The sequence below is a fragment of the Pelodiscus sinensis genome, chromosome 2 (genome assembly GCF_049634645.1).
Source record: "Pelodiscus sinensis isolate JC-2024 chromosome 2, ASM4963464v1, whole genome shotgun sequence".
Lineage (NCBI taxonomy): Eukaryota > Metazoa > Chordata > Testudines > Trionychidae > Pelodiscus > Pelodiscus sinensis.
In genome coordinates this window covers 100948421-100962643 of record NC_134712.1, presented here as the reverse complement: position 1 = coordinate 100962643, position 14223 = coordinate 100948421, and the positions used below count along the sequence as shown (strand labels likewise).

Sequence of the window (14223 nt, the reverse complement as noted above, 5' to 3'; positions counted from 1 at the left end):
CACTTTAAAGACTAACAAGATGGTTTATTAGGTGATGAGCTTCCGTGGGGCAGATCCACTTCTTCAGATCGTAAGTGGATCTGCCCCACAAAAGCTCATCACCTAATAAACCATCTTTTGTTAGTCTTTAAAGTGCTACATGACTGCTTGTTTTGTTTTACCAAGATCAGACTAACACGGCTACCTCTCTGTTACTTATTTAATGGAGAGTCTGCAGAAGCCAGCTAAAATCACTACATTTGGCAGTTAACTTCAAATATAGACTAGCACTTTCCTAAGCAGCTGGTCTCCCACTGTTGAGACAACAGCAAAAAATTAAACTGAAATTGGCATTTTACTCATTTGCATTGCTGTTTTAATATACCCTCATTTGGCTTTTCTGAACCAAGCTCCCCCCAACTACCCCAAAAGCCTGACCCTATTATACTGTTACTCACTTCCTTTTAAAAAAATGTTGGTTAGTTGTCACAGCAGTCATTTTAAAGTATCTTAGGCTGCTTAGTAGTTTAATAACAGTAGGAGCAGGATCTAAACTCTCAGGATCAACACTTTGAATCCACATCCTTTATTTTAAATATGCTTCAAATAAAATTTCCTATATGAGGTAGAACTTACTTTTGACAAACTGTCTTGCAGTGGTGTCACTCTCTTCTTCCCCTTTGAAGATCTAGATCAGGCACCTAAAACTCACAGCTCACGGGCCACCTATGGGCTGGAGCATATTCACAATCCAGCCCTGCAGACCTAGTGGTCCATCCCTGTCCCCCAAGCTGCATCCCTTTTTACCACCACTCCATCCTCTCCCCTCATTTCACCTCCAAGGAATGCATGGGAGGAGAAGGGGCTTGGTGTAGGGTAGCATCAGCGGTCTCCCTCCTCCCCCAGACTCCTCATAGTAGTGGGAGCCCCAGGGAAACCAGGCCCCTCCAAGAATCCCTGAGCCGCATCCCTCAGAGGATGGGGTGAAATGAGGGAAGAGGGTGGGTGGAGTCAGGCAGAGGTATGGCCCCCCTCTGCGTTACATTGAGAATATGCGCTGGCCTGTAGCTAGCGCGCAGGCCATGGGTTTGAACACACTGGATTAAGTCTATTTCTGCTTTGCTTAGACATAACTCTTTTGAATCCAAATTATTTTTTCATGTCACGCTCTCATGCTACATGTTAAATGAAACATTACAAACTTTAGTTTTTAAAATAACCATCCATATGCACACACCTTAAAAAAAAAAGTTAAAAAGTTGATTTATTTGAAACTGTGACATTAAAGGCCAAATAAAGAAAAATGTTTAACATTGTCACTGGCCAGCGTACAATAACTCTAGTAAAGCTAGATTGTGTCCTCCATCACCATGACAAGAATCAATGCTAATATCACTACTTAGAAACATATAAACAGGAACGTAAACCACTCAGCTTAAAATGTCGCATAGATCTATAGTGCCAAATTCCTAGTGTAACTCCCTTGACACAGTTTTGCACTGGGGATAAATCTTGCCTATAGAACTTACTGATGTTTTTTTCCCCTCAAGAACAATTAACTATTTTTAAAGTCCTCCTGTGCTATCCAGACTAGTTCACAAACTAAACTCGGACAAATCTCATGTCAGGCTAGCTATTATAGCAGGGTGGGCAATAAAATGGCAATACTTCGCTAGGGTTAGTGCCTGGCAGGCTGCTGCCAGTATATTTACCTGCACCTTTGCAGGTACAGGTGATTTCAACTCTTGTTGGCTGGCTGGGAATGGAAATCCATAATGGGAGCTGCAGGAAGCAGTATCAACCAGGATACGCTTCCTGCGACTCCATTGGCCAGCAGTGACGATCCACGGACAATGGGAGCTGCAACGGCCCATACCTGTGGATGTGAGGGTACATATGGGGGGGGCCAGCCCACCTAAGGCTAACCCTGACTAACCGGATCTGGCCCATAGGCTGGTATTATTTGCCCACCCCTGTATTACAGGCTTGTTTTAGGACACAGTGTCACAATAAGAAAAATGTAGGCCCTGCTGATTTATCCTGCATAGCCACCATCCTCAAAAGTAGAACACTTACTTTTTTTGTTCAGTGTTTTCATTATGTGACTAGGTTCAATCTTATTGTAAATTTTCTTTTGGTGTTTCACAATTTAAAAAAAAATCCACTGAAATGATAAGTATGAGAGAACACTTTTCACAAATAGCAAAAAAATACCGTGTTTTTAATCTAAAGTACAGATGTTTTAAAATTTGTAGGAACTCAAATGGGAAATCAGCTTTTTTTTTTAATAGATATTGAAGTCAGTCATGCCGCTGCTTGAAATGTTCAATGTAAAGTTACATTTACATGCACATTTTAAAAACATCCCATGGGATGAAAATGCGTTGACTAGGAAAAGACTGACTTTTTTATTACTTAAATTAATCGCATAAGTCTTCTTTCCTTTGTTTAAACTCATCAGCACAAAATTCAGTGGTAGGACAGACCACGTGTAATATTTGTTCTGGAAGGCCTCTGACTAGTTTTGTTTAGTATGAAGCACTTTTTGGGAGTTTTGGAAGGTACCAAACTGACAATCTGATTGAAACCAAAATCCTCCATTTACCCAGATAGTAGGAATAGCAGCAAACTGGTAATGCAAATGACCATGAATCATATCCTTAATTTACTTTAATGGTAGTTTAATCACCAAGCCCACTTACACGTTTTGACTCTCACTTACCACAGGTGATAGTCCTGGAGGTACTTTTGTGATGTAGTCTCTTCTTCATTAGAAACTAGTTCGAGATCAATATTTATTCATATAAACCATCAACCAGCTAGCAACACTGTGTACACATTATGTATGGAATTCCCTTTTGATGCAACAGCATATATATGAAAAATTCCATCCAGTCCTAGGTTTAGCTGCTTTCTGATTGTTATAAAAGTGGTTTAAGCTAAATTTCTCATTCATTATTAAAAGGGGCATGGGTTCATTCAATACCCTAACCAACAGTCAAAGTCCGCAGCAATAGATTCCCATGGACTGCAGTGATGCTTGGACTCCAATATGTCAAGATGCATCCAAGTAATGTAATAATTCTTTAAAACTACTTCACCTTTTGCAGTAAGCTGTCAACAAGCTTTGCAACTGTACAAATTTAGCAACTAGAAAGTGACCCATATTTACAAAGTGATAGTAAACAATCACCCTTTAAATTAAGAGTTAATTTTTAAAGGAATAAAGTCATAGTCAGTGTAAGTCACTTACTTTCAGTAGTTTTAGAAGACCTTCCTCCCAAAAAGATACAGATGTTTATCTACTGTGCATCACAAGCACCTGTACTTTTTATTTTTGAATTGCTGCATACATTTTATTATTGCTACTAGAAATCTAGCTTTTTTTGGGTGGAAGAAGAAGTTAAATACCACAATCTTTTTTTAGTGGATAAAAGAACAAAATAAAATTGGTTTAAATTTCTTTAAACTCCTAATACTTTTAGTTAATTCTGTTTTCTCATTTAGTTTGTTTTCATATTTTAACAAACATTATGCACTTTTTCTTTTGAGGAAAAGATTGACATTGCTGAGAAAAAATAAATTTTAATCAGGAAAAACAATACATCATGGTAGAAAAGTCTAATGGAGGGGAGGGGGAAACCTACTCCACAAATGGGGGAAGAAAGGCAGGGAATAAAAAAAGCTTAAACAGAGCTGAAAATGTGAAAGATCTACCTTCCTCAGATCTACGATCACTGCTGCTTTTTTCAACAACACAGTCAAATCTGAATGAGACTTTGTACTACCATAACTCTGCAAAGGTCAGTTTGTAAGTTAAAAGAAATTAACCAATGTAATAAACTGCTAAACTGAGAAGTATGCAATTATGATTGCTTTTAAAACAAAGTATTTTACACATCCTGCGATTTATATTTTAAATTCACACTGTGCTTTACATTTTTAAGTTCTGACATACTGAAACCCAGAAGCACAGATGGCTGGCGATTTTTTATCGCCTTTAGGCACACATGTCGCTTTTTCCCAAAAAATGATGCAACATCCAATTTCCACATACATAGCACTGACGATAGTAATTCCATCTCCTTTTTTGTAGGATACGGCCTCTTGTGAAAGTAATCTGCCAGAAACTGCTTTCGAGTTTCATATGAACTGTGTTCATACTGTTTAGGATCTAATGCTAGTATACGGAGGTCCTCAGCTGAAGGAGGTCCTTTCATCTCAGTCCTGCTTTCAACCTTTTGTCTCTTAACAGGCACTACCCCTAAATTCACATCTTTATTTGGAGCTAGAGCTGTGCCTGTACCCAAGGACTGAAGCTGCTGTTCTTTATTCCTTTGGTCCTCTACAATGGAACATATATCAGATTGTTTTCTTTTAGCAGACTGACACACAGAATCATGCTTTTCACCATTAACAAGTGATAGCTCTTTCTTCTCATTGCGCTCAAGTGGCATTTTTATACTTGAATTGCTGTCTTTGGGAGCACTTCTGCAGCGGAGTAAATGCACAGCAATAGCTGTCAGAGTCATATTTCCAGTGTACACCCCACAGCAGTGGATGCACTTGAAAGCAGGGGATTTTAAAATTGTGTGTACAGTTGGCATGATATGGTGTCTCTCTTTCAAATGCACTTCATAGGTTTCTTTATTAATGAAAGTACCAAAACAAAAGGGGCATGTAAATACTTTTTTGTTGTTGCAAATACTGTTCACTTCAGCTGTTTGAGGCTTCACTTTGATGTAGACAGGTACCAGGGTCCTTGAGTTTACCCCTGCAAGTACTGCCAAGTGTACTTCCTTTTCACTAAGTTCTTCTTTTGGTAACATTGTACTGAACTCAAAATGTGGAAATGTAAGGTCACCATCAGCATCATTATCTAGCTGAAATCCTCTGTTGCTGTAGTCTTCATGTAACTTCTTCTTTCCATTATGAACAGTCTTATTGTGTTCCACAAGGCTTTTCAGATCATGGAAAATATATGTACAGAACAAACAAGCTAACCCATGCATCAACAGGTGTTTTATAAGTTCTTCCTCAGATAGGAAACATTTACAAGAGAGACACCGGACAGTCTTCTCTCTCATCCACCTCAAAAAGGGTGCACATACTGCAAGCTTGTCAGGTTCAAGGGTTTCCTCTGTTTTTACTGCATTGTGCTTATGGGCCACTTCCATATGGACCTGATAGACATTTGATGGGAAGAGCTCATTGCAAACAGGGCATGTCTTCCATTGCTTAGCCTGTTTGAGGGCTTGGCTTGTTTCAGGAGCAGGCGGAGAAGCCTGTGCAGACATACTGTGAGAAGAAGTCACAACTATAGGAGGAGACGGTGCACTAGCTGGAGAGTGAGATACCTGAGTTACTGTGCCAGATGGCATTAGCTGAATGGGCATTTGCGGTGGTGTAACAGTTGCTACTCCACCACCAGGTGATACGGGCAACGTTACTGAAACTGGTGCAAGGGTATATGTAGGTATTCCATTAACCTGCTTACCAGTTGGAATTAATTGTCTAAGTATAGGTCCGGTAGTCAGGAAAGCGGTATTTTGAGAAACTCCAGGTCTGACTGGCTGATTTACAGGGAGAACCCCAGAAGTAACAGGCTGATTAAACTGTAGAACCCCTGAGGTAACAGCCTGAGGCACAGGAAGAACCCCAGGACCAATGGATTGATTTATATTCCCCATAGGATGATTTAGAGGGACGACACCAGGTGCAAGAGGTCTAGTTGCTGGATGAACACCAGGTCCAACATGTCTATTTACAGAACCAACAGGCTGAGCTACTGGGAGAGCTCCTGGGGCAACCAGACTATTTATGGTCCCAATAGGCTGATTAACAGGAAGAAGACCAGGCCTGACAGGTTGATTAAGTGGAAGAACTCCAGGAGCAACAGGTCTACTTATGGTCCCAACAGGCTGAGCAAGGGGGAGAACCCCAGGCCTGACTGGCTGATTAAGAGGGACCCTATGAGAAACAAAGACAGGTTGTGGAACTGGTGGCTGAAGACTGACATTCTGAGCTACTGGAAGTGGACTGGATACAAGAGTAACATGTGGTGGAGTAACAACCGGAGCAGCAGATGTATGTGTAAGGCTACTAGAGGCATTTGAAGCAGCCAGTGGTCTTACTGTGTTTTGAACTGCTTTTCCCTGTACCATGGTTTGGTTTTGATTATTCTGAGGAAATGCAAGTTGAATGCAAGTTGGAGTAGTAACTGTGCTTGATGGAGCAGTGGTGGGAATTAACGATGGAGCAGCTGTACTTGTGGGAGGCTTGGGAGCAATATGCATTTGCTTCACAAGTCCTGGTTTCTTAAGATGTTCTGAAATCAAAGATCTAAGTTTATTCTCCAGATCTCTGTGTGCATCAGATGTTAGGACATGATACATTAAAGTGTCTTGGCTGTTCGCTATAGCATTGCATTTTTTACAGTAGTGCTCAATAAAATGCTCTTCAATGTCATCTGGTCTCTGGCCAAAATACATACTTATTAAATTCTGAAAATGGTTCATCAGCACATGTTTCTTCATATTGTAGTACAGTGTGTCTGTAAAGTGGCATTTTAGACATGTGAAGTTTATAATGTCACTCCTGAATTGTTTCATGCCACCTAAAATGCTCACTGTGCAGTTCTGTAGTTTCCTATTGGAGTGAAACATTCGGATATGTTTTCCCACTACTTTTGAATCAGAAGCAAATACACATTTTGGGCAAGGAACCACCATCTCTTGGTCCATTTCATCTTCATGGTAACGATGCAAGTGATTCTTGAATGAAGTAAGAAATTTTGAGGAAAACTTGCATAGGCTACAGCAGTATGGCTTTGTTCTGTATCTCTGAAAATAAAACAAAAGAAGTTAATAGAGCAGCTTGTCAAAAAACTCATCAGACTCTATAAACTGCTCATCTCTATCATGTGCCAAAGAAAATGCCTCCAACAGATGTGAATCTACAAGAAATGGGTTCAGCCATCTTTACAAAGACATACAGGCAGTCCCCGGGTTACATGGGTCCGACTTACATCGGATCCCTACTTACAAACGGGGTGAGGCAACCCCGCACTAGCTGCTTCCCCCCAGCAGACTAGGGAGACGCGAAGCTAGCGCCCCACCCGAGCAGACCAGGGAGACGCACAGCGGCTTTTCTCAGCAGACACCTCAGCTTGAGAATAAAGAACTGAGGGAAGTGAGGTGTGGGAGAATAAAACTGAGCTCTGAAGAAATGTTTGGCTAGAGTTTCCCCTACAATATGTACCAGTTCCGACTTACATACAAATTCAACTTAAGAACAAACCTACAGTCCCTATCTTGTACGTAACCCGGGGACTGCCTGTATATAAAGACGACACGTATAGGAAAACAAAGTCTTTGGATTTGTACCACATTTTGCATCTTTATAATACATAAAGAAGGCTTCAATGGATCTTCTTCCTCACTTTGGTTTAAAAAGAAAACTTCAGTTCTTTAAAGACTCAGAGCACCAAAGAAACTGGAAAAATTAAGACAACATGCTTCAGAGATAATGTAATCTGGGAAATCAAGAGGGAAGTGATTCATACAAGTAACTCTTTAAACAAAGTCAACTAATGCACTGTACGCACTGTAGGGAAAAAAACAGTTGAAGATTCCAACAGCTTTCCTTCAACAAATGGCTAGAATAGCCCTCAAATCACTGTCAGAACCCCATATCCTACCCAGGTGTTTCCTAGATTTACTGAACCCACATACTTTTAATATCTCTAAAGATAAAAAGCCAAAAAAAAGTTAAAAGGTTTTGCTATATTTATTTTTTCTCCTCAAGACTTTCTCTAAATACATAAAGAAGAATAAAAATACACAAACCCATTTGTTTTCCTTTGCAGTTGAGTTTTAGAATACCACTCATATTACAATCTATAGCCTGAAGCCAACATTTTATTTACATAAAGCACATTAACTTTAAATATTTTAAAATACTTTTTATGCTCATTTAAACTGACTAAATTATTCTTCTCAAATGTAACAACTAAAATAAAATTCAAAATGTATTCCATCTAAGAATCACTGCATTTGTTTTCTCCATAAATGGAAGAAGTGTTCAACTGAAAAGTGTTCACTCTAAATTCTTACTGTTAGCTAAGTTACTCTTTAATTATCATATGGAGTAAATCCTGTTAAGCGTCTCTAGAAGATTATAAGAGCCACTTCAGTCACGTATTTCCATTTTTTCTAGGTTTTCATACTGGGTCTCATGTGAATGATCCTGTATTTCCTTAACAAAAACAAACAAACAAAAAAAGCACAGAGCTTCCAGGCAGAGTGAATGTCAAAATTATGCATTCATACAGCATGAAAGGGTTACTCGCCCTCTGCAATAATTGAGGTTCTTCGAGATGTGTCCCTGTGGGTGCTCCACCTTAGGTGTTTGGGTATCACAGCAAGCCCGGCTGGAAGATTTCAATAGCAGTGCTAGTGACAGGTAGTTGGCGCACGCACAACACACTCCACGCGCTGGGCAGCTAATGCGCATGCCCGGACTATGATCCCTTCAGTTCCTTCTCTGCCCCGGTACGGATGCATGATGATGCACAGAAGCAAAGGGGGAAGAAGGCTGGATGGAGAGCACCCACAGGTTACCTCAGTTACTTCAGAGAGCGAGTAACCCTCTCTTCTTCTACAAGGAGTGTCCCTGTAAGTGCTCCACCTTAGGTAATTATGAAGCAGTGTGTCCGCTGGAGGTGGGAGCTTTGGTCAGCATAGTGTCCTTATGGACACCCGTGAGGATGAAGTGACTGAACACGGTTCCCCTAGAGGAGTATGTGTCAGGGGTGTAATGGGTTGCGAAAGTATGGGCGGACAACCAGGGAGCTGATTTATAGATATCCGATAGGGGAATGCCCTGGATATATGCAGTTGATGCAGCCATGTCTCTGGTTGAGTGTGCAAAAAGTTGTGCAGGCAGTTTTTTGCTGAAGGCTGCGTATGCCACTCTTATGCATTCCACTATCCATTTGGAGAGTGTCTGAGAGAAAATGGGGAGTCCCAGAGATGGTTCAGCAGTTGAAATGAATAATCTGTTGGTTCTGAGGATGTGTGGTTCTATCTATGCAGAACGCAATGCCCTGCAGAGGTCGAGGGTATGGAGTCTTGCTTGCGCCTCATTGTCGTGAGGTTTAGGAAAGATGACAGGTAAGTTGATGGGCTCATTGCAATGGAATGAGATGGGGACCTTCAGCATTAACTTGGGGTGAGGCCAAAGTACCACCTTGTCTTTATGGAAGACAGTAAATGGGGTGGGGGGGATGTTAGAGCCACAAGGAAGGCCACCTTCATGGAGAGGTGGAGCAATGAGCAGGTTGCCATCGGATCAAAGGGTTTTCTCATTAGGGTCCTCAGAACGAGATTAAGGTCCCAAGTGGGAACTGGTAGTTTGATGGGCGGCGAGGTGTTTTGCAGGCCTTTGAGAAACCTTTTACTTTTCGGGTGTGTGAACACCGATGTATCATCTATTGGTTAGCATAGAGCTGTGATCGCAGGGAGATGGACTTTAAGGGAGCTCAAGGAAAGACCTGAGTTCTTAAGCTCCATGGTGTATCGCAGGACAGCAGATTAGTGGAACTGAGGCCGCATCGAGGTTGTTTCTTTGGGACCAAGCAGAGAAACGTCGCCATTTGTACAGATAAGATTTCCGAGTGGCTGTTCTGCAGCTCTTGGGAGAATTTCTTGGACTTGATTCGTGCTTTGTGATTCTAGTGGAGTGACACACTGAGAAACCATGCCTGGAGCTGGAGAGTGCGTAGGCGTGGGTGATGGAGGTGACTGCAGTGCTGGGTGAGGAGATGCGGGAGCCGAGGGAGACGCCATGGCCGCTTGGATGACATTTGGAGCGGGTAAGTGTACCATGTTTGTCTTGGCCAGTCCAGGGCTTGTGGGACCTGTCCATTCAGATTTTGTTGACCACTCAATGGAGAAGTAGTATCAGTGGAAAAGCATAGAGGAGTGCTATGCCCCAGTGGATCGTGAATGCATCTCCTAGGGAGTGTGAGCCTATTCCTGCCCGTGAGATGTACTGTGGGCACTTTTTGTTGGTATAGGTCACAAATAGGTCTATCTGGGGAAAACTCCAGCATTGGAAGATTTGGTGTAAGATGGTTGGATCTATTTCCCACTCGCTTTGTGTGCTTCGGATGTCAGGTCTCTATAATATACGCATGTAGTGGTGCTTCCCCAGGCAGCAGAGATAAATGAACGCCCCTCTGGGTGCGAAATATACAAGCAGCAAATAGATGGCACTTGAACCTAGGTGGCTTTTGGGGGAGGGAAGGAGTTCTGAGAAGGTTTCTGAGGAAAAATTTCTCAGACTGAGTAAATCAAATAAAAATCAATAAATGCAGAGGGGAGAGCCCCCATGGAGCGAGCCCCACAAGGGGAAAGCAGGTGGGAGGGAGCCTCCACTTATCAGCTCCACAGCTGATTGCAGAAAGGGGAAAAAAAAAAACCCACACATTTTCTTCTTATCGTGAAAGGAAGGCAATTTTAAGGCAAAAGCTGACTAAAAACTGTGGGAAAAAGGCTAGCTATCTGTCCAAGGAGCTCAATGCAGAGTGCACTGAGGGTTCCAACTGACCCTGCCAGCAGCAGAGAAGGAACTGAAGGGAGCGTAGCCTGCGCATGCGCATTAGTTGCCCGGCGCATGGAGAGTGCTGTGCACACGCCCACTACCTGTCACTAGCACTGCTTTGAAATCTTCCAGCTGGGTGTGCTACGACACCCAAACACCTAAGGTGGAGCACCCACAGGGACACTCCTCGAAGAAGAACATAAAGTAACTTCTCAGCTCTCAGAAAATACCTTGAAATATAAACCTTCACAACAGGACTAGTAAGAAGGACAAGGAGTCTGGGCCTTCCAAGAGCAGGTGCTGCTGATCCCCACGTGAGAAAAGGGGAAAATTCTGTAATATGTCAGTCACTGCCAGGAATATCATTTGGGAGAATAAGTAGAGATTGCTGGCTAGTGGATGCGGAAAGGTTAAAATACTCTTCGAGCATATCAGGAGACATGAGGAGTTCAAGTCATGTAACTGAATGGGTCATTAAAGGACTGGCTGAAATTGACCCATATCAATGGAGTTGCTAGAAAGACAAAGGGACCTCCATGACTGAGATACTCACACCTACCAACAGCAGAAAGAAAGGAAATTTCCCCCCACCTCTCTGCAGACAAACAGTGCAGAGACTCCAAGCTGAAAAATAAAGGGGAAAGAATGTCAGGTGGCTGTATTAAGATCTGGCTTTTGGAGAAACACAGCAGCTCTGATCTGGGACTGACGAAGGAAAACAAAATACTTCCTGCTGCAGCATGGCTCAAGGTAGTATAGATTGCTTTTCCCCCCCTCCATGCTTACCTGAAGAATTTTAGATACGTTATGCTACATGACTAATTGTTTCCTTGTTTTGAAAAGACTTACTAGTGTGATTACAAATACTTACTTGAAGTGCACTGATCCCTGAAAAGGATAAGATAACCTGTTCAGGAGTGTATCACAGCCCAACTTGTTTGACAAAGCTCGCAATGAGAAGCAGTGCTGGAGCTGAGACAGACTGGGAGACACTAAGGGTGTGTCTAGACTACAGAGTTTTGTCGACAAAAGTGGACTTTTGTCGACAAAACTATACCTGCGTCTACACTACCACTGAGTTCTGTCAACATAACGTTGACAGAACTCAGCAGTTTTGTCGACGCTGGTAAACCTCATTTTACGAGGCATAACACCTTCTGTCGACAGAGTTCTGTCGACAGAAGGTGTTATTGCATGTAGGGTTGTGTCTAGACTACAGGGTTTTGTTGACAAAGCAGCTTGCTTTGTCGACACAACTGAATGTAGTCTAGACGCTCTTTGTCGACAGAAGCTTTGTCGACAGTATCTGTCGACAAAACTTCTGTCGACAAAACCCTGTAGTCTAGACGTACCCTAAGGCTGCATTACAGGTTGTACCTCCCTTAACCAGGACTCTATGGTTTGGCAATATCCATGATTCAGCACTAGGGATGTAAGCGACAAGTTGAGTACCCAATAAACCTAGGCAGAGGCAGCAACGGTAGAGGTAGGAGAGCAGGAGCCGGTGCTGGGGGGAGCCAGCTTAAAAGCCGGTTCCCCCTAGCACCAGCTCCACAGTGTGCGGAGGAGAGGGGGAGACAGGTGGCCAGGGGAGTCAGACGCACAGTGGTCCAGGACCTGAGTCCCGGCTAGCACTGGGTCCTGGACCTACCCCCCCTGCAGCTCTGAATTAGGGAGAGGGAAGCATGGTGGCCAGGGAGCAGCTGCAGAGCTCCAGCCCCAGCTGTGGAGCCAAGAGGCTGCAAAGTTACAGCCCAGCTGTGGAGCTCCAGTTGTGCCACTCCAGCCCTGGCAGGAGCAGGCTGGCAGCAGCTAGAAAGCTCCAGGAGGAGCTGGAGCCCTAGTCTGGTGGCAGCAGGTTAGCATGGGCCATGAGGAGAGGCATTTCCCCTGGTCCAGCAAATCCCCTTGTTTGGAGCTGGTCAGGGAGGTTCAACTTGTACTTACTTTTCCTTAAAAGTAACCCTCTGAGAATTTGGCAGGCCTACCAATGGGAGGAAAGGGGAGCAAAGGATCAATTGCCCCAGGGCCCAGAGATTCAAAAAGGACCCTGGCTTCCAGGCCTTTAAATAGCTGCTGGAGCACCTCTAAAGTGCACTCCAGCCAGCTGTGAGGACTAACAGGAGCCGGTGGGGGCACTCCCCCCTTTCCCCTTCAGGGAGTGCAGAGCTGCCGCCTCCCCAGTCTTGCCCAGGGGCCTGGCTATTCTTCATAAACTGGGGGGAGGGGCGGAAGCAAATTGATTTTTCAGTGGTGGGCCCTACCACTCCTTAGAAATTCTTCCAAATTCTCTGATGGAGCTGAACCCAGAAGTGATTTCTGTTCTACATCACGGTACTCACCTGAAGCTTTTAGTTTAATCTTGTGAAATATCTCCACAGCAGTCAATGCTAATTAACTGTATCATTATTCTCAATAGTTCCCTTGTCATGTTTTTAAAGCTGTGATAATAAAGGTTCTTTTTTGCTTCCTTTATAGCAATGGTAAATTCCTGAAAGATATTCCCAACTGCGAACGTAAGATGGTAAGACTTGGCAGAAATATTCTTTATGCTACCTTTAAGCATTTGTTTGTTTTGGAGACTTATGGTAAAGTTCTCAAAAGCGAATAACAATGATTCAGAAGTCTAATTCTCAGTACTGTAAACTTCTGATAATCCAGCACCTTTAGGACCCAGGGGGTGCCGGATTATCAAATATGCTGGACTATCGGAAGGGGGGGCTATGAGGGGTCTGGGGTGGAGTAGGGGGGCTGCACCCCTCGGCACTACAGGACCAACCCAACAGCACCCCAGCTGCTCTGCCCCAGGCGTCCCCAAATCAGACACTGCTGAAACTGACCAATTTGCAGCCTCCCAGGAGTAGCGCTGGGGCAAGAGTGGTGGGGCAGAGTTTCTTCCCTGCTCAGCCCTTTGCCTGCAGACAGCGGCTCTGGGGCTGCTCAGGACTGGCTCCAGCCCACCCAGGCACAGCAGGGGTGCTGGGGAAGGGGCTCCACCCATAGGGAACAGCACGGCGTAGCTCGGTCCCTGGCACGCCATATATGCCAGCTGCCCAGCCCTGGCTTTGCAGAGCAATCCAGCCCTGCCCCCTCCCAGAGCAGGAGACAAGAACTGGGGATGCATGTGTGTGCACCTCTTCCCTCCCCTCCCGCCAGTGAGTTATCAGAGGGGCAGCCGCCCAGTGCAGTACAGCCTCAGTGAGTTGAACCCACGGCCAGCTAGCCAAGCGGCTACTCTCGTTGCCCCAGCCCACAGAGGTTGCACCATGCTCCAGCTGGGCTGGATCAAAGAGAGGCAGCCGCCCGGCCAGCTGTCTGGCAATCAACTCCTAGGGCCACCGTGATTGACCAGTTGGTGACCACTGGAGTAGAATATTTCTGATAATTATGTACAGGGTACATGAGATGCCACAACAGAGATATTTGGAGAATGCCAATCTGACAAGAATAGGTCCTAGGAAAAAAAAAATAACTTTTTAAACTTTGTACTTTAACCTTTCCCCTACTCGGAGACATATGGGAAATATAAGTCCACAGGAAAAAGTTAGTAACGAGGGCAAGTAGAACAAAAAGACAGTTTCGCCTTCCCTACAATTAACAACAATCATCCTCGCTTGTTAAAAACATTGCTTTTCCATC

General features: G+C 43.8%; 1 protein-coding gene across 6 annotated transcripts in view; it reads right to left on the bottom strand.

The window, feature by feature from the left end:
- Nucleotides 1-3538: 3538 nt before the first annotated feature.
- ADNP2 (ADNP homeobox 2) overlaps nucleotides 3539-14223 on the bottom strand; it is a 36662-nt gene continuing 25977 nt past the window's right edge. For all 6 annotated transcript variants that reach the window (XM_075921123.1, XM_075921122.1, XM_075921126.1 and 3 more), the window contains one exon: nucleotides 3539-6821. In XM_075921123.1, the coding sequence (XP_075777238.1) occupies nucleotides 3873-6821 (2949 nt within the window). In that variant the 3' untranslated portion in view covers nucleotides 3539-3872. The remainder of the gene's footprint in view (nucleotides 6822-14223) is intronic.